Source organism: Oenanthe melanoleuca, chromosome 3 (assembly GCF_029582105.1).
Source record: "Oenanthe melanoleuca isolate GR-GAL-2019-014 chromosome 3, OMel1.0, whole genome shotgun sequence".
Taxonomy (NCBI): Eukaryota; Metazoa; Chordata; class Aves; order Passeriformes; family Muscicapidae; genus Oenanthe; species Oenanthe melanoleuca.
The window spans coordinates 78,396,781-78,423,985 of record NC_079336.1 but is presented as its reverse complement, the minus strand read 5'-3'; the positions used below and the strand labels follow the sequence as shown (position 1 = coordinate 78,423,985).

The following is a 27,205-nucleotide window of genomic DNA, read 5'->3' as shown; positions in this document are numbered from 1 at the left end:
GAGGAAAAGTGTTGCATTGAGCAAGTCTGACATCAGAATAAGCCATCTTTTTCTCTCCAGTTTGAACCTTCTTGGAGGCATTTGAGTCACAGTTTCGGCACAGAGATGGCAAAGGTTTCCTCAAATATAATAGTCCATACCAGTAACATTATTTCATGGATTGTAAATTAAATAAGGAGTGTTGTCAACAAAGCCTGTGCTGTAGAATGACACAGTGTGTGAAAGATATTGCTGTGGCTGTGTTACCTGAAACAGGAATGTCTATACCAGTGAAGTGCTTCCTCATGAGTAGTTAAAGTCGGTATGCTACTGTTGCACAAAGTTAATTTGTATGGCTTGAACTAATGATCAATAATTTTTCCATTAACTTTGCAGTAATGAAAGGTACTGGAGTGAAACTATTGATATATTTGATAGCTAATTCCAAAATAATAGTTTTCGAAAAGATTTTGGCTGACATTATTTATCACCTGTGAGGAAGGTTTAAGTTGCCTATATTTTAAGTTGCCTATAGAAGCAAAAGAAGCTCCTTAGCCTTTAGTGCACTGAGTCTTTCTTCATCATGATTTTCATCTCTCTGGATATTCTCTTTGTCTTCTATGATTTTTCTTTACCGATAAAGGTGCAGATTTTATTATTTCACCAGAGTGAAAACATCTAATATCAACAAGTAAGCAGAGCAAAACCATGTATGCCATTCTCAGTTTCTTGCAAAGGGATCAGATGAATGTCTCTTAGAAGAGATCTAAGATCTGTTCCTAAATTCCTTGACCAAATCTTCCTCTGGCTTCAGAGCAATTTTGAGAAATATAAGAAAAATGAATGCACAGCCCTAAAAAGACAGATTATCTCCATGTTGTCAGGGTTCCCTGTAGGCTACTCATGAATGACTTCTATTTCTGGTTAATTTTGTCCCACAGAACAAGAAGTTTCGTTTTTCTAAGACATACATGTTCTTCATCCCATGTAGAAGCAGCCTGTGAAAAACACAAACCAATACATCCTGACTCCTTCCCTTGCTCAGATACAGATGACAAGCAAGATTCATCTTTGGGTTCTCTTCCAGAGGACAAAGGATAGACTCTCCACTGATCCAAAAAAGGAATACTGACACATGCTCCTGTTTACCACAACCTGCACCATGTGGTCACCTCCATTTGTTTTCCTTTTCTCATGAGTATGTAAAATGAGAGAATGACCCTCAGCAAGATTAAGCCCATCTTTAAAAAAAGCTCTGGTAAAAAGATACTACCAATGGTGGCTGTCCCTACAGCTTTACCCTGTTTCAAGAACTGAGACAGTCCTTTTAATTTCTACCCAAAGATCACAGCAGAACTGTTAGCTAATTCCTGAAGGTTAAAAATTCAAGACTATCCTAGACTTGGTAAAATCAAGTTATATTTCAGAATTAAGGTGAAGAATGAATCCAACTGCAGAGATATACCTCTAATTTTAAAACTGCACTAACTGTAAAGGTCTTTTATGAAAATCAATTACTGCAATGTGAAAGAAAAAGAACAGTTGTTGAATTAATAACCTTTTTTTCCCGTGGATTTTATCTCAATCTGAATTTCCACTTAACATATGCTATTATAAATGCCCAGTCCCACATCTCAGGACAAAAATACATAATACATAGAGGATAAAAGTAATGGAGGGAATGGAAAGCCACTTAATTAATCTAAGATCAAGATCAGTTTTACTGCACAGTAGAATTCAAAATTAACCTGATGTGCTGAGTCTCCCGTGAATTCCATGCTTCAATACAGAACAGCTTTACCAAGAAAAAAATTATTTATATACCTTAGTAAGCTTCTCAAAATGCCTGGCTTTTTCCAGTGAGCTGAGAAGGGTAAATTGAGTGCTTATACTATTAATAAAAGAAATGCAACACCTTCTCCATAGATAGACCTAAATCCTGTATTATATGTATTAGCCCTCTGCCTTCTTTTGAGAATTCAGAAAATGAAATTATTTCTGATAATCAAAGTTCCCAGGAGTTTCAAATACTCAAATCAAGTTCTTTCTCAGTATACAAATACTAGACTCATGGGGTAAACAGCAGCAGAGATAGGCAAAGAGAAAGATAGTCATGAGCAAAAGAGAACATGTAAGGTAAACTCTGCATGTCTTCTTCAAGAAGGCATAAAAATCTTGGAAAAGAAAGTGAATGCACAGGAAACGGTTGAAAAAGTAGGAGCTTCCCACAAACGAGAAACAAATCTCAGAAATGTGTTTCTAGCACAGTGCATTGCAGAAATTCATATGCAAGGTAGCCATTTCTCTAAGCTACAGTGGGTTTCTCAGCCAGTAAATGGTTTATTCATAAAGAATGGCAGGACAAGGAACAGGGCAGGGGGAAATGGCAGTAGTTAGGAATATGAGGCACTTATTCATGGCTTAAAATAAAGACACACAGAACACACGAAAAAAGTGTTCTGGGCTCTGACTCATTGCCTTTTTTCATATTTCAGAAGACATCTAAAATAATATCTGAAAGCACCTTATTAAGATACTGGAGGAAGCCTACCCCTCTCTACCTGCAAACTAAAAGCCTTGTTATCTGTTCTACACAGAACACTTTTTTAGTCATTTGAGAGTAGGGTTCCTAAGGTACATTGCATATTCTTTTAAATATGAGGTCCCAGATAACAAAAACTGCTTCAAAGAGGCACTGAAGTGTACAGACTGGCCTGACCTTCACCTGCTTCAAGGACAAAACGGATAAGAACATACAGACGGCAGCCACACATATCTTCATGTTTTTCTCTCCCCATCCCTCCTTGAATACCTGTACATAAACATCAAGAGTTTGTATCTAACGTAACTATATTATGCACACGTCTCTAATCCTGTATGTGCTACCTGGGACTTGCACACACTGGCATGTGTACATACACACATGCACACACAGAGCAATTAACTATGTAATTAGTTATAGCTGGTTCCCACCTATAACCTGCTGTTTGTCAGTGCATTTGCACTAACTGTGAGCTGAAACTTTAGACCAATGTGCCATCTAGTGACAATGCAGATGATCCTGAAAACCAAACTCAGAATCTACCATTTTATCTGAAATCTAAATCACTTCTTTCTGCCACAGAAGCCTGATTCTCCTTGGAAGAGGTTTGTGTTTTCTGAACTTTACTTGATGCTGCAGGACAACCTGTGGACTCTGTAGTCATTAGTTTCCCTACAAACTTATTTATTTTGAAATAAAGCTTAGCCTGCAACAGACAACTCTGAAACTCCCATTTCCAGCATTTCAAGATCTGTTAAATACCCACATTCTTAGAATATCCTGCTTTATAGTCATCCATGAATCTCACAGGTATTCACGAGGGTATGCCAGATGTGGAGCCATGAAAGCTGTGCTCTTGCAGCCCAAAAAGCCAACCATATCCTGGGCTGTATCCAAAGCAGTGTGGCCAGCAGGTCAAGGAAGTGGATTTTGCCATACTGCTACGGTGAGACCCCACCTGGAGTGCTACACCCATCTCTGAGGTTTTCAGCACAGGAAGGATATGGAACTTTTGGAGCAAGTCCAGAGGAGGACCAGCAATATAATTAGAGAGATGGAGTACCTCTTGTATGAGAAAAGGCTGAAAGAATTGGTGTTTTCCAGCCTGGAGAAAGAAGGCTTCAGGGAGACCTTACAGCAGCCTTCCAGTACCTAAAGGGGTCCTAAAAGAGAACAGGAGAGACATATGCATTGGCATATAGTGACAAGGGAGAGAATGGTGTTAAGATGGAGGAGGGTACATTTAGATTAGATATTAGGAAGAAATTCTTCACTGTGAGAGAGGTGAGGCACTGGAACAGGTTGCCCAAAGAAGTTGTGGGTATCCCATCCCTGGAAGTGTTCAAGGCCAGCCTGGATGAGGCTTTGAGCAGCCCAGTTTAGTAGATGCTGTCCCAGGTGTCCCATGGCAGGAGCACTGGAACGAGATCATCTTTAAGGTGCCTTCCTACCTTAGTTATTCCATGATTTGTCATTTTACTATTTTATATTACAGTCCTTTCCTTTTCTTCTCCTTTTTCTGTCTGCAGTTAGAACAGCTTGATTAGTTTATAATGGTGTTCATTTATATTTGAAAATGTCCAATTGCCAGGAAATCAGTGCAGGGAAAGCAGATGATGAAAGAGAGATTAACATTTTATTCTGAAAAATGCTCTTAATTTAAATATTAGCAAGAGGTGATCATTCAGCAGAGCAATACCATCATCTGCACTGCAACCATATCTGAAGGACAGATAAAACAGACTGGAAAAGATATCAGGAAGCTGAAAGAAGTCCATGGGTTTAATTTAGCTCTTTTACTATTATTATTATTATTATTATTATTATTATTATTATTATTATTTGCATGGACTTTGTTTTAAATAAAATTTTTATCAACATAGCTACATATGGGTTCTGTTTATGTTAAATACATGTATATGTATATATATATATATACACACATATATATATGCGTATAACATGTGTGTGTGTGTGTGTGTGTGTGTTTGTGTTTAAAAATAGACACCTGCCAAATTAACGTCTAAATAAAGATGAATGACTTACATGAATTCTTGACTGGAGGTTTCTAGTGGTGAGTGCAAGAGAGAGAGGCAGAACATAGCAATACCAGGTAGGTATCAGTACAAGACAGCTCGTGTGAACTGAGCAGTCTATAAACAAAGGAACAGACTAAAAGTCACTTAAGCATGGATAAAAGTCAAGAAAAGAAATCAACTGTTCTCAGTCATAGCAAGATAATCACTATTGAAACTTTTTTTTAATTGAAGTTGTTCACTCAGCTGCTACTAAACCAGAACAAGATCAAAAGAGCTGATCCAAACTGAAAAGTACTTGAGAAGCTCAAGAAAGAAACAATTAACAAGAGAAACAATTAACTGAGAAACAATTACCAGTCTGCTCTGGTAATAGAAGTGGCCACTATCACAGCAATGCAGTTGTCATTCTAGATGCTGTTTTGCCTGAAGAATAAATTCATTCATCTCAGTTAATGTCAAAGTCATTAGAGCAAAGATGCATAAAGAAATGACCATTATAGTGGTTTCTATAGCCACAAAGGTTTTGAAGTTACCAGTGACTTTGGTTACATCTAATTTTGGCATCTAAAGAGTCGACTTACAGGATGTGTTTAGCTTTGTCCTTTTTGAAAATTTCACCATAGATCTACATAGCATGTTGGTTTGGGTTTTTTGTTTTCTTTGTTTTCCTTTTTTTTTTTTTTTTTTTTTTTGTTTTTTTTTGTTTTTTTTGTTAAAGAGGGCAATTTACTGATCAGCTCAATTTAATATGCCAGTTTTTGCCACAACCCAAATTTTTAATACATTAAAAAAATAACATATTTTAAAAGACATTATCTTTTTAGGCTTGTGTCCAGTAAAACCAGGAAGAAAATTTGCAAATCCACAAGCAATTCTAAAACAAAAATAAACTGTAGATTTTGAAAATTAATCTGATGAATTGATGCATATCTAAGACAAACATCATGGGCCAGACCAGCTGGGTTTGTCTGCTGTCTTTTGCTATCATTTCTCAGTTGATACCATCAAATTTAAAAAAACCCAAGGAGCAGAGAGCTGTTTGGAGTGACAAGTGATTCCAATTCCAAGCCTGCAGTTAAAAAAGCAGTAGCTCAGGATCAAAACTGCTCTCTCACAAGTTTTCATGAGTAAAACATCCATAAAAGAAGAAATATTGTTTCATCGTCTGAGCTGAAGTTTCTAGATGGAGGATGTTTAGCAGTGAAGATACAGAAAGATATTTATAGTTACAGGGGCCCAGTTTCCCCTTCCAAGGAGGACTGGGAGCATTAAAAGGGCACTGTATTGACTCAGTCTCTAGTCTGAAAATTTCAGACTGCATACTGCAGTCAAAGAATGCAGAGCTTTACAGACAGGCCCACAGAAATTCACTTATTCCAGAGCCATGGGCAGAAAAATAGGCAGAAATGATCACGGTAGCACACTCCTTAACAAATATGTGGTATGACATGATTTCTTGTAGGGCTGTGAAAGTCCAGGTCAGTATGAAATCCTCTCTCCTTGCTCTGGAACAGTCTAGACCAGCCAGCTGGAGCTGATGGTCCCAGTCAGGTCTTTTGCTGGAACTCAGACACAATGATGCACCAACCCCCACTTCTTTCTCACCTACTTCACCTCCTCTCAAGGTGTAATAGGATGGGAATGAGTGATAACAGCAAGCTATTAAACCTGACATGAGCAGCATGCAAGTGGAAATACCTCATCATAGTTGGTATCTCTCCTGGAAAGCCATTAGACCTGTGAAAATGGACAGCTGCAGGGGAATTTCAGACATCACTGCAGCAAAGAGCAGATACAACAATGAAAGAACTGTACAACGTCATGTATCTTTATGCAGATAGACAAGAGAGAAGGTCAGATTTGCATCAATTTTTCTGTTTCCCTCTGGGAAACACCTTTTTCAATAGCATAGGTTCAAGTAGAACCATTATGTTACTATAATTGTAGCATTTATATTTCCAATAAAGCTGTGGCTTGAATTGTAGTTCCTCCATTTCCAATGCTCCACAAGCTGATGTAATGCACTCCAGGAAGTGTCCCAAGACACCAAGGGCATCCTGGATCAGACTACAGAGGTCAGTCCAATCCCACTCAGGTTCTCTCCCATGATTTCTCCTACCCAAGCCTATGAAACTGCCAGTGCTGTACAGAAGGGTGAGCAGACACCCCACTGAATTCAGCTGGAGTTCAATGAAAACACTTGGAGTTATTTGCATGTCTGATGAACTTGGAGTAGCTGCCTAATAGCAGCAAAAGATAATAATAACAACTAGAAATTGAGCCAGGGCAAATACATGAGTAAGCATGAGGAAACACCATAGGTGGAGGACCCTAGATCCACTAAATCACCCAGGATTTATGAATTCCTAAAGGAGACAACACTGGAGTTTGAGAGCATGTTGCTAGATGAACAGCAGGTTCAATGGCTTTTCAATCCAAGATCTGTTTTTAAGAACTTTGATGTCTATTTGAGTCAAGTAAGGCAATTTTGCAGTATTAAAAAGCCCAGAATTATCCAGCTACCAACTAAAACCAGGCTGAGTCACTGTATCAGTTTTGGTATTTACAAATTCTGGATATATACAGGACAAAGCATAGTTCAGCCATCTGCCACACAGCTGGATGGCTTCTGTCATATGGTGGCTGATTTGAAGGCTGAGAGGTGTAGCTTTTGTGAAAGAAAGAAAGAAAGAGCAAAAAGAAGAGATGGGGAGAAGAGAAGAAACATTAGTGGAGGAGGGCATAAAATCTCCTCAGTCTTTACTAGTTTATGTTTGCTTTTCTATTTTCCTCAACAATGGGAGATTTCAGCACCTCCCAGGTGGTCACTCAGCAGCAGAGCTAGTGCATCTAGTGTATAAGACTGGTGTGCTGGCTTTTTGTGAGCTCTTTGGTGAGAAACGAGCCTGTACTGGAGACATGCACATCGTGAAGGGGACACAGACCTGACAGCAGCCACCATAGTCTGCTGACTCCCTCATTTCAGTTACAATGAGTGTTTGGACATGTTTGTGTTGCAAGATAATTGTAGAAATCCTTTCATCAACGTACATACATGTATTAATCCTGTCTATCTGTGTATTCTTTCCCAAGACAACAGCACTTAGTTTGCCACCTGGTGACCTGTGGAGGGTGAGCAGAAGAGTTACTTGTTTGGAATTGAGACAGAGAACTTTCTAGAAGAAATAACTGCTGAACATTGTTAATACATGGCATAGAAACAGAAAACCTGAGCATCTGCACTTCTTTTCTAAGGCTTCCCCTCTTGCTGGGCCGGGAATGATTGCAAAGCAAGAGAAGTAAAGTATCTGTGCCAGGAATTCCAACAACCATTGCCTCAGAGTCCATCTATGGCAAATAGCCAGGAAAACCTTACAAATGTTTAGAAAAGCCTCAGTATGGATGTGGGATGACCCAGGTAGCATTTTGACTTGATAGAGCATAGTGCAGGCACTCATTCTAGAATAATTGAGTTGATTTTCAGGAGTTCTCATTACCTATATGCCTGCTAATGGAGTGAACATCAGTGAAGGGTAAACAGCTAAATGCAGCAGTGTGAACCCTTGGTTTAAGTACTGGAGGGTAAATCAATATAATACAAATCTTCCTAATCACTTTGCACTTCAGCTGTGAGCCACAGCATAGTCTCCAGAGATGCACAGGAGTTAAAGGGAAAACAAAAAAATGAACTAAGAAAATTGCAAAATCCCAAGTTCTTTGGATCTGAAACATCTAAAATGATGATTTCATATCATATCTAAAATAATGATTTTAGACATGATTTCACATGTTTTCTCTTAACCACATATGACTTTAAAAATGCCTACGGAATAAAAATCTAAAGCTTTAATCAGCAAAAATGTGGTGAATGCATTTATTCATGTGTGAAATGAATTTGATATGTTCAATTTATTTTCACAGCTAGCAGAAGTCTTAGTTCCTTCCTTAGTACCAAAAATACATATGTATGTATGGCTTGCAATCCTATCTCACATTCCAAATTGTCACCAAAGCTCATTGGCAAAGGTGCAGAGAATTGCTTACAAGAAGTTTCTTGCAAAATATTACCTAGTTGTTGCAAGTGTTTCACTATAAATTCCTCCTATTACTGAAAAGAGATCATAAAGATAAAGCAAATAGCTATATACAGCATAACAAAGAAACAGGATGAAAGATGAGAGGTTCCCCATTCCTTAAGACATCAATCCTTATTTGCACAATCTGAAGAAACTGGCAGGAATACAGAGTATATGGGAAGTAGGATTAAATAGAAAACAAATTAATGTTTTTGTCAATTCACCTTGCATGCTCAAAATTTGCAGCCAGACACCAGTTATTTTTTAAGTCAGCCATTTACACAGCCTCCCTCAGCATTAATTACCTGTGTCTGAACTGCTATATTTGGATGTGCAGTTGAGATGGGAGAGCTGAAATTTAGCAGGAGCTATTGCAATATTGCACTGCAAACCAGGAGGTGTTTTTAATGTCACTTGAGAAAAGCCATGCTGTAGTTTGAACTTTAATTTGATATCATTAACCGTACACCATGACTAATGCTGAAATACTAAGGGCTGTTTCTCATGGCCTGAAGCTTTACTCCCTAATGACCAACAGGCACTTTAGACTCTGTGCCATTCCTCAGATGTGCATGGGAAATGTAAATGTTACAAAGGCATATTTAATCCTTCAGTTATGTGATGGAAAATGTCTAAGGAGTTATAATTTAAAAACCCCACAGCTTTCTTACAAATCACTTTAATCACATTCTTTTCTCCAAGTTCAGGAAGATGTTGTGAGATAGATGAGACAAGGAGAAAGATATCCTGTAGGGGATGACAGCACAATGCTCAAAAACTAGATATTGAACTTCCTTGTGTCACACTGTTCTGAAGTGTAAATGTGAATAGCAGAAATCAAAGGCCACTACTATCAAGATTATAACATTGTGTCAAATAGGAGAAAGATGTCTTGTTTTCATTTCTCTGAGAGCAAGGGGTTCTTCAAGGTGAAGAAAAGCCAAATTAGGAGACTGACCCAGTACTCTCTTCTTCTCGTATTAAATGGTATCTCATATCAAATGATATCATTCTCAGACCATTAGACCAGACAGTCCTGCTGACTAGCCACCACATACCTAGGACCATTCTAGATGAGTTGAAGGGTGAAAGAAAAACCAGGACTTACACTTCAAAAGAAAATGGTGGAGGCACAGCCAAAATACCAATAGTAAATACTGGTGCTTCTTTCAGTGTCAAGGTAGGAGACACTGATGCTTTACACGTTTTCCCTCTCATTTCATGGACAGTAAGAATTCTGCCTGCAGCAGACTTCTGCCAAGACTTTCCAGTTCAAATTCCCCCCTCCTCCACCTCTCTGAAGTGCACAAAAGCACAGCAACCTGCAGTACCAGGAGTTTTGATATGTGACCTGGCTGGTGCTGGCCAGCCCTCCTCCTGCCCATGGCAAACCCTGACCTTTCCTACAGCATTTCTTCCCTGAGTGAGCCAGAGTTGCTTTAGCTCTCACTAGGTGGTTGTTTACAGGAGCTGGCTGTCCACAGCTGCACTGAAACCAAGAAGAGTTGTTGCTCAGCCCTTGCAAGCATCTGGCAGCAGCAATAACAATAACATCATTATTTAAGCAGTGGATGCACAATGTCTTGCTGCGTTCACTGCTGAGATTACATAGCAGAAATCACTTATTTATGGCAGTTTATTAAAGCTGTCGCAACCTAATCTAAATTAATTCTGCTTGGTCATTCCTCATCTAATAGCTATTGTTCATCACTGCTCAGGTAACTCAGACTCCTGGAAGCAGTCAAATATGATAACTCATAATTTTGAGAGCTCAGTTATAGGTCATTAATTTGCCTTTTGATGTAAATAATTGTGCATGTTACTGAGAGCTGAAAAATCTGGAAACCACGATAAGTACCAAATGTCATTTTGCAGCAAAGGGTTAGCTTCCCAACATGAGCATTTAACTGCACTGCTATTGATGGTCCCCTGGCAAACACAGAGAATTAAGGAATAAGTACAGGCACAAAAATATCAAGCTGAAACAAGAAGCTTTTGCTTCTTGTGTGTTGTCTGTGGGATGGTGCTTTTCTGACTGTACCGATGTAATGGATGCTGTGAGAGAGAGCAAACAGTTTGAAAAGCAGAAGTACTTATCCTGAGGAGATCTGTTGTGGCATTTCTTAAAAGTGACTGACTGGAGAAGTTGCCAACAACCAGAGAGGGGGAGAAAAAAGTATATTAAATTGCAAGAAAACACAGAGCCTGAGCTGCTAGCAAATGTACCACATAGAGACAACCCACAAATGGATGAAATGTGTCAAATAAGTGCGGCTCATGGTGCTTAAATCCCCAGGATTTGCTCATACACTAGATGACCAAAGGAAAAACCCTGGATGCTCCTAATTGATCTCAGACTCACAACAAAACAGTAAAAAATCAGACATTTTTTGTTATGTGAAATGATAGAAGATGCAGAAGGGAGTGTCTAATGAACATGACGCTCAAATGGCCTTTCCTGACCTTCTTCAGAAGATGGCATGTCTCAGAATCTGCCTGGCTCATTAGGACAGACACTTTGTGGCTTCTGTTCTGTTTCTGTGTGAATGGAATCAAGACCAGTGGGTTTTTCAACCTCCTGAGATGTCTCTGTCATTTGTTTATTTAGTGCAGGAGCAAAAAAACCTAATTAATTCAATTTTACTTTAAATGTAGAGGCCAGCCTGGCAAGTGCACTCTGAGCTGTCATCATTTGACTGAAATTTGAGGGACAGTGAACCTAGAGGATTTATTGTACAGGATACAGGAATTCTTTGCTAGTTAAACAATTCCAAAATGCTTATTGTTGACAAGAGAAGCTACTTTTCTGACTCCTCAGATTAACTCAGGGATCACCATGAAGTTGGCAGATGTACTCAGAATTTGAGGACTGCAGAATTAACTTAAATCCATTTCTATTCTGTGGGTAAGAATTGATTTATCTTGGATTATTAGAAAGAGCTCTTAAAAAACCCAGATGGAAATATATTATCCTGCTTTGCTCTTCAGAAATCTGTTTGATAGTAAAACACAAATAAATTACTAATCTGTGTTAATCTAAGATATGGTATAAAACAACATAAAGAAAATAGCCAAGAAAATTTTCTTGTGAACCTTTTAAGACAGATTTTGCTTTTGGTCACAAGTTCCTCCCATTAAAAACCACAAGAATTACTCATTATGGTAGATCTAGGTGAAAAGATAGTAGTCTGAGAAAGATACAAATTCAGCTACCGGTGCAAAACAGGTCAAACTATTCTAAGTTCATTGTAATAAAGATGGGAAAATTTGCTGACTTACCTTGCAATGCAGCACTTCACTGTGCACTCACCCTTCATCAGTTGCTTCATATTCCTTCTGACTTTACATCTGCCTCTTGAAAGTATCTCCTGTACGGAGAAACTCTGTCCACATCTGAACTAGTCCCTGGTGCTGTGCTCCACACACCCAGCACGCTGCTGTCCTCTGCTGCCTTTATGGGTAATGTTGTGTACTCAGTATGTGCTCACTTCTTTGCAAAATTGTTGAGAGTGTTTGGAACTAAAGCAGCAGAGTGCAGAGCGTGGGAAGTCGTGTCCCTGCCCACGGCAAAGTTTTGGAACTTTGTAATTCTCTGATAAACAGATGTGGGATGGACAATGAGACTGAGAACACTGAAAGAACCATAAAGTCATCTTCGAACAGGTCTCAGTATGCTGCAAATCCTTTCAGTACATTGATAGTCTGTAGAGGAAATTATGGCCGAACAAGGACATAATATCCTCATTGAGACTAAAATGCACAACCCTGAATGTGGCTGGGAGAATGGTGGCATTGAGCTATCCCTGAATGAAATTTTTGGGAAAGAAATATAAAGTAACAACAGTAAGCGGATGGGAAAATACATTAAAGTAGCAAAAAAGTACACAGACTGCAGGGAAAGTACAGCAAAGTAGCAAAGGGGTGAAACGTGACTAGACTGGGCTGCTAGACTGCTTGAGCCAAGGGGTGGGGAATATGCCATAAAAGTGCATGAAACCAATAATAAGTAACAAGTAATACGTGGACAGTGCTTAATAACCAATTGTATGCTTGCTAGATTCACGTGATCATTGTAAGAAACCCTATAAAATATGTATGCTTTTATGCAATAAAGTCAGAGACTCACTCACACTTCCATGAGGATTCCATGAATACTCGGCTAAGATCTCCCGCTGTCCAGACAAGATTTCTCCCATCAATAGTCAGTGCTGGAATGACATGGTTAACCAGGCATGAGCTACAATTTTTTGAATAATCCTGTGAGGGATAGAGACCAATCAATCTAATCCAGTTTTGTGTAGGCAGTGGAAAACTTTTTCTTTGCTCAGTTATAATGTTAATATTAGGGATTTGATAACCAGATCCTCAGATTTATTTTGAATTTAATTCTCTGCAAGGCACAGGATCTTTTTATAATCCCATTTTCTGGTGGAAATAAAAGAAAATTCTCCTTATTACCTCTGTATTAAATCTTGCTGGCCAGGCCAAGGGCAGTCAAAACCACAAGGAGATGATGAAAAACTGTCAATCATGCAATCAAGCAGTTCCAGAAACACGTCACTGTTGAGGTAGTCCCACTGGCTTTTAGTGTAGCACTGCAGTGGTGGTGGCTCTTCAAATCTCTTCACATCTGTTGTTATCTTGATAAACTCAGCTGGAGAATGAGGAGGACAGTCCAGAGAGCTACAATGGGAGCTTTAGTCCCTAAAAGTACTGGGGCATGACACTAACTGAGCAGGCAATTTTCAATCTGCATTTGTAATAGCTTGTAAAGCACTCTTTCCTAAAAGTTGGAAACTGTTCATTCATAATTCACACAATTTTCTCCTGAATATTTGTCAGCCTGGCCAAAAACAAAAAACAAAAAAACAAAACAAAACAAAACAAAACAAAACAAAACAAAACAAAAAAAAACCAAAAAAAAAAAACCAAAAAATAAGTAACGGCCAAATTATTTCTTTTTGTTTGGCACATGTAGGTCATGTGCTGACATGTAAGGGATAAAAATATTCCAATTATCCAGGTTCTCAGAATGTCAAAGACAGATTCAGATACAGAAATGACAATCTAGTAAATGTTAAAGCTTAGCCAGAATGATTCAAGTTATAGTTCTGACATAAAAATTTCACAAAAAAAAAAAAAAAAAAAAAAAAAAAAAAACCAAAAAAACAACCTCAAAAAAATTGAGAAGCTTTGAAATGAAGAAGGATTTTAAATTTGGGGAATAAAATTATTTTTGCCTGGACTACATATAAAGTACAATCTCCATCAAAGGATTATTCAAGATTCCATTAATTTTTCTCCAATTACTTCCCATAATAAAATTTTGACTGGTAACAACCAAGCACACTACCAGCTCAGTTAATAAGCCTTCTTGCCCAAAGTTTAGAGTCTGGCTTCTTTTTAACAGTAAATGGGGGGAGAGAAGGAGGGGGTGGGGGGGGGGGGGGCGTACACTGGGTTAAAAATCAAATCTCAACTTCCAAGTTCTCTTTCCTTTTTGACCCCAAACAACTGTATTTGGCTCCTCAATGTCTCGGTTTTGTTTGCACACCTGGACAAAAAACTGTGTTTGAGCCCTGCTCTTCTCGATTTTGTGGCTCTATTCACTTAACATTGGAGCTTTAGCACACCCGACTGTTCTGGCATCTCAGTGCAGCAAAGGCCCTTTCCTCTCTTTCATGGTTTTGAAGCAGTTTGAGGGATTTCACAAAGCCCCTGAGGCATTTCCTTTCCATGTACATTTCACTTACCCTAAGAGGCAGGGTAAGCATTTACTCAAGCCTTCAAAGGTGTTTAAAATGTAATGAACAAGATCAGCAGCCTCTTTGTAGCTCACGCATTAGACACAGAGGAAGCCTTGCTTTCCAGGGCTTTTGCTGGCATTTCCCTGTCCCTCTGTCAGGCTGGAAGGGCTGTCCCTGTGCCGGGAGTGACCCAGCCCCTGCAGCTCCGCTGCCCTCATGAGCTGCCTCCTGCGGCCTCGCCGCTCCCGAGCTCGGGAATCAATGAGCTCGCAAAGCCCAGCACAAACCAGCACAGCGCCTGCGACACTGAAATGTTAATGGCTTAAACATTGTAATGAGGGACTTTTGGCCCATTATGGCAGAACTATATACAGAAACTGCGACCCCTGCCTGAACAGGCCTCCTGAGGGGAGCTCCGGGCTGAGTTAGGGGTGCTTGAGAAAAGATAAAGGTGACACTACCGTCCAATTATCTCAGGTGCAGGGAGGAGCATGCAAGGCTGAGGGAAAAGAATGTATCCATGGGAAGGCCAAACCCAGCAGCTGTGCTGAAATTCATCTCGGTTCGGGGTGGGGGAGGCCGCACCCGCAGACCCCTGTGCTGAGGGCGGCTCTGTGCACTCTGCCTCACAAGCTCGGAGGAGAAGGAAGGTTTGGGAGTGAGGGGCTGCCCCACAGCCACGGGAGAGTTTGGCAGTGTGGGGCAGCCTCTGCTCAGAGGGAGCGAGCACCCACCCTCCCTCACGGCAGCTGGCTCAGGTGTAAAGCCGCTCCCCAGCCCGGGAAGGTGAGAGGCAGCTGAGGGGCGTCCTCATCCATCACAGACCCAGCTCATTGCTGGGCACTGCACATGGCCCAAGGGATCCAGCAGATCCAGAGTCTGCGACAAGGGACTCTGTCAAACCTGCACCTGTTCTCTCCCCCAGGGAAGGGATCAGGGCATTCACACCTGGCCTGAGCACAGATTAACCCACAGAACCCTGCATTTTGTAGGACCCCCACCACTAAGAAGACCAGAAGAGGATCAGTGGGACACCATTGGGAGCCATGGAATGGTGATATTTTCTACTTAATCTGTCTCTCTCATCACTCTCTTTCTCTCACTCCCCTTTCTCTCTTGCTCCCCTTGGCCCCCCTGCAACCCCCTCCCACCTTATTTACTGTTAAATAAAATTCATACTATTGAATTTGGCACAAAGTTTGCACCTTAATTCAGGCAAAGGCATCTCTCTAAAACTTTTAATACTAAGATCTTACCATGGCCTCTTATCCAAGTCTTCCTAGGTAAGGAGAGTGTCTCCTCTGGACAGCCTGATTTTCCGTCCACACAATCAACTTTTGACACCTTCAGTTTCTTTGCAGCATGACCCATTAGTTATTGAAAGCCAGACTGGGAAAGCTGTCGCTGGATGTGCAGGTTTGCCTGAAAATTTGATAGACGTTTGTACAATCAAAGCTTTACTTTCCTCCATTCTTTCTGTGAAACCTCAGTTCTTTTAAAAAATGTTTTATAGGAATTTTATTCCCCTTCATTTTATTTATTTGAGGAATTTCTGGTCCTCATGGAAATGCACACTGACAAGTGCATTATTTGTTGCAGCTTGGTTCAGCAGAAGTATCAGCTTTCCTTAGAAGCTCTCCTGCTACAATCAGCAGCACTCTTTTGTCTTTATTATCCACCTGTCAGGCCAGTGCACTGCTTTCTATCAGAGAGAAAATCAGTTAGACAAATTTAGTATATCCCATGGTGAAATTATCTCACAGGATGCCAGAGTCAGAATGGGCCAGGGAGAACCTGACTGTCTTGAAATAACCACTCTCTCTTCCACCTCTGGTTTCTCCTTTGACAGCAATGCTAAAATAACTTGTACAGAATGCGGGATTATCCACTTAGCTCTGCCCTTCCAGATCCCTGAGAAAATGAAAGCCTGCAATCCTTTAACCACTAACTTCGTATAGTTAAGTGGCAGCTGTGACAAAGAAATAAAAAAATTTTTCAAAGGAAGGCAGATCTAATGGGCCATGTGGCCTTTCTCAAGAACTAACACTTATATTCTTGCTAAAATGGCAGCTCAACTAGAAAACTTTAGAGGCTTTAGATTTTTTTTCTTCCAACTGTACCCATGTGCTCAACAAGGCACATCACCATATTTTTCCTTTTTTCTAATATGTTGATAGGACATTTAACTTATATGAAGAAAACTTGTACAATCAGTAACTGAACCTGTGGCTTCAGGGAAACTGCTTTGTGACTCTCTCTCAAATATGGCTGATAGTTTTTGGACAATTGAACAAAAACCACTTGAGTAGATGCCTTTCACACTGGGCTTCTGCAAACATTTAGAAATGGAAACCATACATTAGAAAACTAAAATAAATGGCTACATCAGTGCTTCTGCCGTGCTGCAAAACTAGCAGCAAATCCAAGACCCCAGGTACCAGGAGCTGAACATGCCTATTGATACAATCTCTGTTAGTCCATTAAATCTTGTGAATAAAAAAAAAATTAGGCATTTTTAAATATATGCACATAAACCAAGAAAATTTGCATGGAGAATTAGAACACTTCAGGCTCAGGCAGACCATATTAATTCAAATAAAACTCGTACACATCATTGTATCCAGTGTTGTAAAGAAACAGGGATTAACATGAAAAAAGGAATTTTCAGGAGACAATGAAATTCTGAGATATGCACAGTACTGAGGGTTAGGTGTGCAATAGCTCCATCATTAACAGAAAGAAGAGACTATCCCAAAATGCCAAGTTAGCTTCCTGCTGCAACCAGCTCCTGGGGAGGCTGTGAAAACCAGCAAATGCAGCTTGCTGGGATAGGTACCCACATCTCAGCAGCTCCAAAGATGCCAGCAAGGTGCACTGGGGAAAGAGATGTGAGCAAAACTGCCCTGGCTGGAAAGACACAGGTCTCTGGCTCTGTCACAGTAACTCAAAAGTTGGGGATAACTTTGATATTAAATATGGGCACTATCAGATCAAGTGGCGCATTATTAGTACCACCAAGCTGTGTGTTATCACTTACTGAGATTTTGGTGATGGCAGAGCCTTGTCTCAGCACTTTTTAGGGGGAAACAAGATTTTTCTGAGTCTCTTTTCACATCTGCAATACCAGGATAAAATATTTTCTCATAGAAATTTCATAACAGATTGAATTTTTGTGAAGTGTTTGAAAGTTTTCAGAAGAAAAGCAACACTAGAAGGTAAAATCTTCTTACTGTTTCTTTGGCTTCAATACTGCAGTGAAAGCCTGCAAGCAATATTGATGTCTGTAAAATTATCTGTGCTAGTCCTCAGCACTGCCTTCTGGGAGGCTCCAGAAAGTGCTAAGACCAGTTCATGGATCTGCAGTGATTCTCCAAAACTCATTTAGCATCAAGCTTTTCACCTTGTCTCCCTGGAGGAAATCCTTAATTAGAAATTCCATTCAGATATGCTTTTTAATCATACCTATTATTATGTGGATTTTTTTTTTCTACTATCCTATGCCTACCATTTTTTTCACTCATTGCATTTTAAGCAGTAAGACAAGTTCCAGTGTGTTTCCTCATCAGGAGAAATTTAAATATCAATTAAAAGAAATAATTTATGTCAGGATTAATTTTTCTCTACTAATTTTAAAATCATTGCTTTTGCAATGTCAGGCTAAAGCCTATAACCAACTCATTTAAAAATACTTGTGCTGGGGACAGCTTTTCTGAATTTTACATTACTGCATACAAGTGAAAACCAAAATGAAGTGATTTGGGTTTGCACTCAGATAAGCAAGTATAAAATTTTGGCTGCACGAACCTTTCCATTGACTTCATGGAGACCAGATATACTTAACTTGTAATTCACTGCTGGAGCATTAAGGGACAAGTGCATAATTTAATTGACAGTTTTCTTCCAGTGTCATAAAATCCATGCATTTTCCAAAGCAAATCACTTCATAATGAAAAGGGAAGTGATAGATTTCTTTATTCAGGTCACTTTTAACTTTGAAAATGCTTTTTACTCTCCTACAATGAAAAGCTACAAGAACTGGGATTGTTCACCCTGGAGAAGAGCAGGCTTCAGGGTAACTTAATTATCTTTCAGCACCTAAAATGAGCCTGCAAGAAAGATGGAGACTTTTTACAAGGTCATAGAGGACAAGGGAAAGTGGCTTTAACCTGAAGAGAGTAGTTTTAGATTAAGCAGGAAAAAATATCATTACTGCAAGGGTGGTAATGTACTGTAACAAGCTGCACAGAGAAATTGTAAATGCGCCACCCCTGGAAATGTTCAAGGTGAGGCTGGATGAGGCTTTGGGCAACCTGGTCTGGTAGCAGATTCTCTGCCCATTGAAACCATAAGGTCTTCAAGGTCTCTCCCAACCCAAGCCATTCTGTTATTCTATGATTGTGTGATAAAATACTTAAATAGGAAAAAGTTAGGAATATAGATATTCAAACAGCTTGGAAGCCTACAAACACATTCTCAGAACTACAAGCAACAAATGTTGCTTGCACCAAAGAGCAAACCCTGCTCATACAGCCTGAAACATGGCTCTGAAGGTCTGTATGCCTGGGGCTCACGTCAGGGCTGAGATAAGCCACTAAGCTGTTTTCAATTTTGTGTTTGAACTCCTGCTGCCCCTGGAGTAATAACTTCAGTGAAGCCTCAGATGTGATTTTCAATATAACCCAGCGTTTTTAAACCTGCAGAGGTGTTGAAGAGGATCTAAATTTGAGAAGCTTGGATACTTAGAAAATCAACTCAAGAAATTACTAAAGCAACACTTTTACCTCAGACTTAGGATGGGAAGAAAGCAACTTATTAGGTGTTCAGAATACTGCATAAGTTGCCTTTAAAAAAGTGGATTTTTCTAAACAACCATCTGCTCAGCTGCCCATCATATTGACAGCAGCAATCACATGAGGAGCCTGGTTTGTGTATATTCCTTGCATGTATGAAAACAAAGGAAAGAATGAACATAATTGTGCAGCATATCTTTAGTTAGCACTTGAGCTTCTGAGTGTGCAGGGAACAAGATTACATATTATACACCTGCTTCTTTAGTCAGTTACTGAAATTTTGTCTGTGAAGTCCAAAAATTATTTCAGGAAAACATAAAACAAACTGTACTGGGGGATATGAACTTGTTTGGAGGGGTTTATTCCATTGTACGGAAAGTGCTGTCAATTGGTTCAGTTTATTTGAGAAACTCCAGCTATTCTGCAGAGTGAAAAATTACATGACTATTGATGCATGCAGTAACTCCCATGTACTTCCAGCTGCCATCCCCTGCCAAGGAGCAGGGGGGCTGTAGTCTCTCTTGCACCTCTTGCACACCTTGGAGCAGGAAAAATGTTTTTCTGCACAGCTACTCACCTGCTCTGGAAGTACCATTCTTGCAGGCAAATTATTATGTGCCTTCTGCATCTTACAGTTCTCCCTTGTGCTAAAGCTGCCTTGAACCAACTGCATGGTTCTGTCACACCTACTGCCATGGCTGGGGACACTGTGTTCCCTCCCCACTCCCCTTCACTTCTGTTCATCTCTATCATTTCTTCTCTGTCAGTTCTTTTTAAAAGAACTTTTAAAAGACTTTCTGCACTTCATTGAGACTCCTAATCCAGCAATGTCTGCTGAAAATATGGTATCCTGCCCGATCATTTATGAATCGTTTGCTATACTGGGAAATACCATTTATGACACTTTTATGACACTGGTAACTTTTGTAAGTTTATATATAAGCCTTGTTCTTTGTGCTTGGCTTCATACAGGTCCACATCTCCATAAAGAACTTGGAAATATCACGTTGCTCATTTTTGTTTAAAACATTAATTAGTTAATTTTAATAATAAAATCTTCTCTTAAGATCACAGCTTGGTTGAAAGATAATTAATTCAGCTTCTAAGCTGTTATTTTAAAAAAATATTTATAAAAATATATATAAATCTTTAGATTTCTGATACTTTTAGCTATTCCATAGTAGCAGAAAGCTTCATCAATTTGTCTATTAATCTTTTGAAACAGGTTTAAAAATGATAGTCCTAAGGAATTGATAGATGAGAACAGCAAACTTAGCAAGGACATGTTAATTGGTAAGTGGAAATGTAGGGATACCTAGAATACCTAGAAATGAACAAATCTCTGTATCTCCTCACTCCACCCCTAAGGCCTTAGTGTTTGAATAATTTTGGCAAGTGTTACTTGGAAATGTTTCCCTTTATTGCTCTAAAGGTATACAATAACTACAAACACCTGTTTTAATACAGCCTCCCAAGAGAGTGCATTTTCTAAAATCCTCTCATTTTAAGAGCTCTCCCCAGGCATGAAGTAAGAACTGTTTCAAAAAAATAGTAACTGCATGTGAAGTTGTCAGCAAGAAAAGCCGAGAACTGGGTTTAGTTTTCACTGTTAACTGTGGACTCATTGGAACAGGTAAAGACCTTTGACAGCAGGCTTCTAGTTCTCTTATCCTGCTTTAAAGTAGTTCCAGGGATGCATTATCCCTGGCATCACCACTTGTTTGCTAAATGCATTTTTTCTCCCCAAATATGTGACTACTGAGAAAAGAATCTGAAAAGGAAATGCCTTGCTCCCTAACCAGTGCTCTGTTGGCTGTCACTGGCAGGAACAGCACTGGCTAAGGCTGAGGCTTACCGAGTTGAAAACAAAAATTGTTTTTATAAGATTACTGAGCTAGTGCAGCTGGAAATGCTCTTCAGTATTAGGCAGCTGTCCTTCGGCAATATTGCCAAGACAGACGTTGTTGGATGTATTTAATGTTCAGCAATCAGGACTGAATTACCAGGATTGTAACCCTGTCAGCATTGACAGATCTAGCTCTATTTGAAGTCAGAGGTGACATTCTTACACTTGAAAAACTGATTATTCACCAAGATGAAGCTAAGCAACTTGTATGGTTAGTGGCCAAGTTTTTTCCTTGTAATTCTCTTCAGATAAAAAAGACTTGGTATAAAATCTCCTTGGCAGGCAGTGAGTGGCCTCCTTTTACTGTACACACGAAGTCATCGATGCTTCATGCATTCCTGCATGAAGGAACACTCTTGCTTTCCATGGCTGCATGCCAAAGCAGTAAATACAGATCTTCCCTGTGCTTAAAATCCTCCCAGTTCAAATTACAAAGGCCTTCCAACAGGCACTGACTGAAAGTCAGTTTTTGGTCTGAGGCAGTGTTCTCTCCTGAGATTGCAGAACCAGTTGCTTTGGTATAATGTACATGCTGTGGTGAAACACCACCTTGCTGTTACCAGGTCAGGCACACAAATTATGCCCTTAGCTTTATTTCTGTGAGCTACAGCTAGACATCAGTGTCACTTCAAGATGTTGTTGGGTGTAGAATTCAAGCAGTGCATTGTAGCCAAGGGAGGAGCCACCAGTGCTGATCAGAAAAGGCTTGAATTCTGCTTTCCCTGGGTCCTGGCGTGTCAGCACCACTTGGTGGTGTCTAAAGGGAGCACACGACTGGTGCCATCTAACGATCTGGACTTCCTAAATACTTCTGAATAACAACCCTACATAAGCTTGGCTCCAAGTAGAGTGGTCCTGTAAAAATCTGTATGGGAAGAGTTACACTTCTGCTTAAACATCAAGGAGTCTGCACATGAGAACACAAGCCCAGAAGTGCATTCCTCTATCCTCTGCAAAGACAGAGGGATGGTGGCAAGGAGTGAGGAAATGATAGCAGATAATGAAGCTGGGGGATATGAAGAAGTCCAGTGCAAGTGGAAAGCCCTTGTAACTTTCTCATAGTTTTGATTGTACCAAACTGGCATCTCTGACAGAGCAGTAAAAATTTCCTGCCCCTGCAGAGCTGAGTGCTAGTGAGTGTTACTGTGTGCAATTAGTGCTGTCTTAATGCCAGCAGGATGGGATATAAAGGAGAAATACATACACAGAAGCAAGATCACAGTGTCTGATGCTCTGAGTCACAGCAAAGCTCAGCAACACTAAAATGCTTAACCTGGGAAGCAATTCTTGGAGCTTTTAGTAAATTCAAGGTTTTGTTCCTGCATGAAGCCAGCTAAGAAAAGGCTATTTAGTGTCTTGCAGGAATAGGACACAAAGAGTCAAACTTGGGACAGAAGAAAAAAAGTCTGGAGCCAACTCAGCATGTTCAGTAAAGTTTTTCAATATGAGAAGCAGAGAGAAAACAGTCTGATAAGCATCTACTGTTACAGCTGGCAGGTGCATTAAAACTCATTTTCATTCCACAAAGGGAAACAGAGCCACTGTTTGGTGACTGGCATACTGGATTATTTTTGCCTCTAGCTTTGCACACAAAATCAATTGAAGTGTGGAAAAGAACCTGAGTATGGGAAAGCGAGCCAATACTATAAGCACAGAATAAATGATGCAGTGGTGGCAATAACAGAACTTTTTCTGGAGAGAAGATCTTTATGAAAAAATGTAATTTCCTATTTCAGTAAAGGCGAGTTGGTCTGCTGAAAGATTGTGTGAACTTCCCAGCTCTCAATTACATATTCACACATTTGTAAAGTTCCAGAAACACTTTATTTAAAAATGGAGTTGTAAATGCATATAACAAAATAACATACATAATAAATGTAACAAAAATAAATAAAGAGAACATGTCCATACAAAATAATAACATAGTAATGCAAAATGTTTATTACACAACATAAAGGTAAAAAAGCCTGAAATAACACAAACAGAATCTCGTATGAAGAGCCTGCACCTTTAATCCTTCCTAGCCTCCTACTTTCCACTTCAATCTGCAGAAAAATTATGTTCCCAAGCATCAAACAAAAGAAGGAATTATGGTGATGGTTTGGTACACTCAGTTTTCAACACCTAGCTCTAGTTTCCATTTATTTTTGCCCTTAACTGCACCTTCAAAAAGTTTTCCTGTAACCTCTGTAAACTAGTGTCATTCAGGCTCCCACAGTTAGCTGAGTAGAGCATATTGAGTCATACATGAAGACTGTTTGCTTTTAATTTTTTTTAAAGAAAATATGAAATCCATTATACAACACATTAGTGGTTTTGTTTTTACATCTCTACAAAAAAAGTTTTTGCATCTTTATTAACTGGTCCAACTTTTACTGATTTCTGAAAGCCTGTACAATTTAAAAGCGTACAGAAAGTAGGTTTTTAAAAACAAATCTCATATAGGATTATTGCTGAAATATTAAAGACCATTTCATAAAAGCTGCAAAACTGTATCTTTAACCTTAATATATAGAGACTGATGCAAACATAAGAAAATTCCAGTCTATTAGTTACATTTAACAGAAAAAACATTCCTCCAAATTACAGTGTTCTGGAAATACAAAGTAATTTACTTTAATTTTTTTTATTATTATTATTTCCAAATGTTAAGTTACTGGGACAACTGATAAGGAAAATAGGCTTATATAGGAAACTTTCAACAGACTTGCTTTTCAGTGGTATAAGCAAAATGTCCATGTTAGCAGTCGTCGTCCAGAATCCTTTTAAATATGTAAGACAGTGACAGCTTTACTAGCAAAACTACAGGAAAATATATAGAAGCAAATAAAATAATTTGCTTGGGAGTGCATCTATCGATCAAGCAAATCATGGCAACTCTATTTCCAAGTTCCCTAAAGAAAATTTTACACCTCATGATCGTTCCAAATTAACAGTAATTTCTTCTGTAAGCTTGTGTTGCATTTGGATTGGTGAGAGCCCATTTGCCTCAATATTCTTTAGTATGTCCCACATTGCTATACGTTCAAATTTGTTTCTTAGTTAGTTTCAACAAAGATTTGGACAGAAATGAGATATGAAATACTTCTACTTTCATTAACATCAAAAAGACTCTTGAAGAAGATCAAAAAGTGCCAAATAGTCTTTTCAGAAAGTGGAATAAAACACTGTAATGATAATACAAGGACAGTATTATCAGTTTTCTATGTACACCAAAACACTGCTTGCTGTTCAACAATATCGATATGTTCACCTACCACTCCCAGCAAATCTTAGTGCAAACATAATATGTGAACTTATTTGTAAACCCCAAGACAATTTACACAGCAACAAGGTTACATAAACCACAGAACTGTTTGAGATTTTCCAGTACATGAGAATGAATGCTTTCTGAAATCTGTCTTACTTTTGCAGTAATGTGTCATTGTAGTCAGAGATAACGTTTCCTATATAAATCATCTAATTCAGAATCAGATGTAACTGTTCAACAGTTCTGTACAAGCTTCAGAGGAGGAAGTCTGTTCATCAGAGCAGCTTGGCAAAGAGATTTGGGGTTTTCAGTAAATGTTAGACTGCTTGCATGGCTTTTAAAAAGAAATAAATCTATTAAGGGAAAAACTGCTGATATAATAATTCTTTTGCAAAGCACACAACCACAAAGGGCAAACCTGCCACAATCTGCTTTCCTACACTGGTATCTATGCATATCTTTATGATTTGAAAAGGATTTGTGTGACAATCAAAGCATCACAATTAAAGAAAACTGGTTTAATGAAACAACTGCTGTTTTACCAAGCCTTTTGTTTTTTAATTATAAAAACAAACATTATAAGTTTTCCTTGATTTCTAAACATTCCACATGAAAGGTTTTTGTATCAAACACTGAGATGTCACTCACGCAGCGTGGCATCTTCTTCTTCCCCATCCGGGTTAAACCTATTGAAACTTATGCTGAAATCTGCCTCGGATTCAGCATTTTCCAATTCAGCTGCCACAGGGCCGGTGGCGGGACGAGCAGCCCGAGCCTCGGGCTGGCAGTTCGGCTGCGCTGCCGGGCGCGGACCTTGGGAAACAGGGCTGGACTTTCCCTTCGGCTGAGCTGCTAAGATGGGGCTGCCAAATCCCAAGCTGCTCAGGGCATCCAGGGTACCATCAGGGTCAATCATGGCATTAATTGCTAAGCAATCGAGAAGAGATGAGAAGGATAAGGAAGCCATAAAAAATATGATGTTCTGTTACTATAAAAAATATGGAAATCCTTATGTCACATTTTTTTTTTATGATGACAGATGTGAGTTTTTATGTGCTGCCCATGACAAAGAAATGGTGTATCCAACATAGATGTAAACTGATACATATATTCAAAAGCAGTTACATATATTAAAACTTTAGATGAAATGAAACTGCACAAACTAAACATGAACTGATGTGTGGACATCTACGATTATAGGGACTGAAGGATGTTTTAACTTAAGTGGCTTTTCCCTCTGATTGTCCCCATTATATTATGCTTTGTTCCACCCCACTCCTAGAAAATAGCCATAGATGCTGATTTTATTCCATGATTGAATGAAATGTGTATAAAAAAGCAGTCATTTATCCACACAGTGAGGGCAAACTGAAGTACCTAGTACCATTTCATTTTATTATACTATTAACATATTTGTCACATTTAACAGAACTTCTCTTTTTTATTTCCGAAAATGTACTAAAAGTTGTTATTGATTTGTCTCTAAAGGTGGCTAATGACTCCTCCTGAAAAATTATTTTTTAAAAAATGATATGCTCTCGGATTAAATCTGAATTTTAAAAATAACAAATGTAAGGCATTTACAACTAACATCATGATGATAAACAGGGACCACTAATCCCATATAAAAAGACATGATCACTCTTTTGCTTCTAAAAAAACAAGCCATGTTTGATTATCAAATGTATCAGCAGTTAAAATAATGTACATAACTGATACTGTGAATATATTTTAATAAATCACAGAAACTTTGTTTCCCATTACACATAAACACATATAGATGACTATTAAAAAAATTGAAGCAAGCAACCACAGAAAAGAGAAGTGAAAGATGTGTACCTTGCAGCTGCTTCTCAACTCGCTTCAGTTCCTGTAATATTGATGATATTTCCTAGAAAAGAAACAACCATATTTCATTATCATAGAATCAGAAGAGGTTGGAAGAGACACTTAAGCTTTAAGTCTGGCTGTCTGCTCAGCACTGTAACTCTTACACCACTAAACCACCATCCAGGGTCAGATCCAGATGCTTCCTAAACACCTCCAGGATGGTGACTCCACCACCCCCCTGGGCAATCTGTTCCAATACCTGATCAGTCTAAGAGTTGAAAAATATTTTTCTAATATCTAACCTGAATCTTTCCTGTTCCAGCTTAAGGCCATGATGGAAAAATAAAGGAAATTTCCAGTATGGAAAAAGAGATTTAAACTACCTCTCAGGAGTGAACAACCCCCTCCCAAACCTGTCCAATTGCATTAGGCTATTTGGATTGTCCCTCCTGGCATCAAGAACATCCCTGCTGGTGGTGGCCCAGCCATGGGTGGCAGTGCTGGAAGCTGCAGAGCCATGTCCCACTCAGAAACCCATGGCCTCTGCACCGATGGCCTGCTGCCATTCCCACAGCCTCACTCTGACCCTTGCTCATCTGCCTGTGCCACCTCTGCTCAAGCACAGACTTACAGACACCACAGCTCTCTAGAGACTGGGCAAAGTAACAGCACACCTTGAAGGGGAAGTGACAGGATAAACTCAGTATTAAGTGGAACACAGACATTCATAAGATGTGAGTAGAGATGTGAGTCAGTGAGATGACCACATCAAGGTTCTGTCTGCACCCACTGGCCCTGTGCCCATGAGACCCTGCACAGCACCCCAGTGCTTAGCACTCCTCTGCCTCACACATTTTTCTCCTCTGTGATGCACTACTTGCTAACACAGCCACAGCCACATCAGTGCACTCAGAAACACAGCATTGATTAAATGTACCACATCTTAAGCTGTAGGACCACAGAATATCCTGAGCTGGAAGGGCCCCACAAGATCATCGAGTCCAGCTCCTGGCCCTGCACAGGAGATCCCAAGAATGTGCCTGAGA

At 39.4% G+C, this 27,205-nt stretch overlaps 1 protein-coding gene across 2 annotated transcripts in view; it reads right to left on the bottom strand.

Moving 5' to 3' along the window:
- Nucleotides 1–22,994: 22,994 nt before the first annotated feature.
- Nucleotides 22,995–27,205, bottom strand: part of CEP170 (centrosomal protein 170) — a 67,464-nt gene continuing 63,253 nt past the window's right edge. For both annotated transcript variants that reach the window (XM_056486298.1, XM_056486299.1), the window contains exons 17-18: nt 26,169–26,220; nt 22,995–25,256 (exon numbers count right to left, since the gene is read on the bottom strand). In XM_056486298.1, coding sequence (XP_056342273.1) covers nt 24,970–25,256; nt 26,169–26,220 — 339 coding nt within the window. In that variant the 3' untranslated portion in view covers nt 22,995–24,969. The remainder of the gene's footprint in view (nt 25,257–26,168; nt 26,221–27,205) is intronic.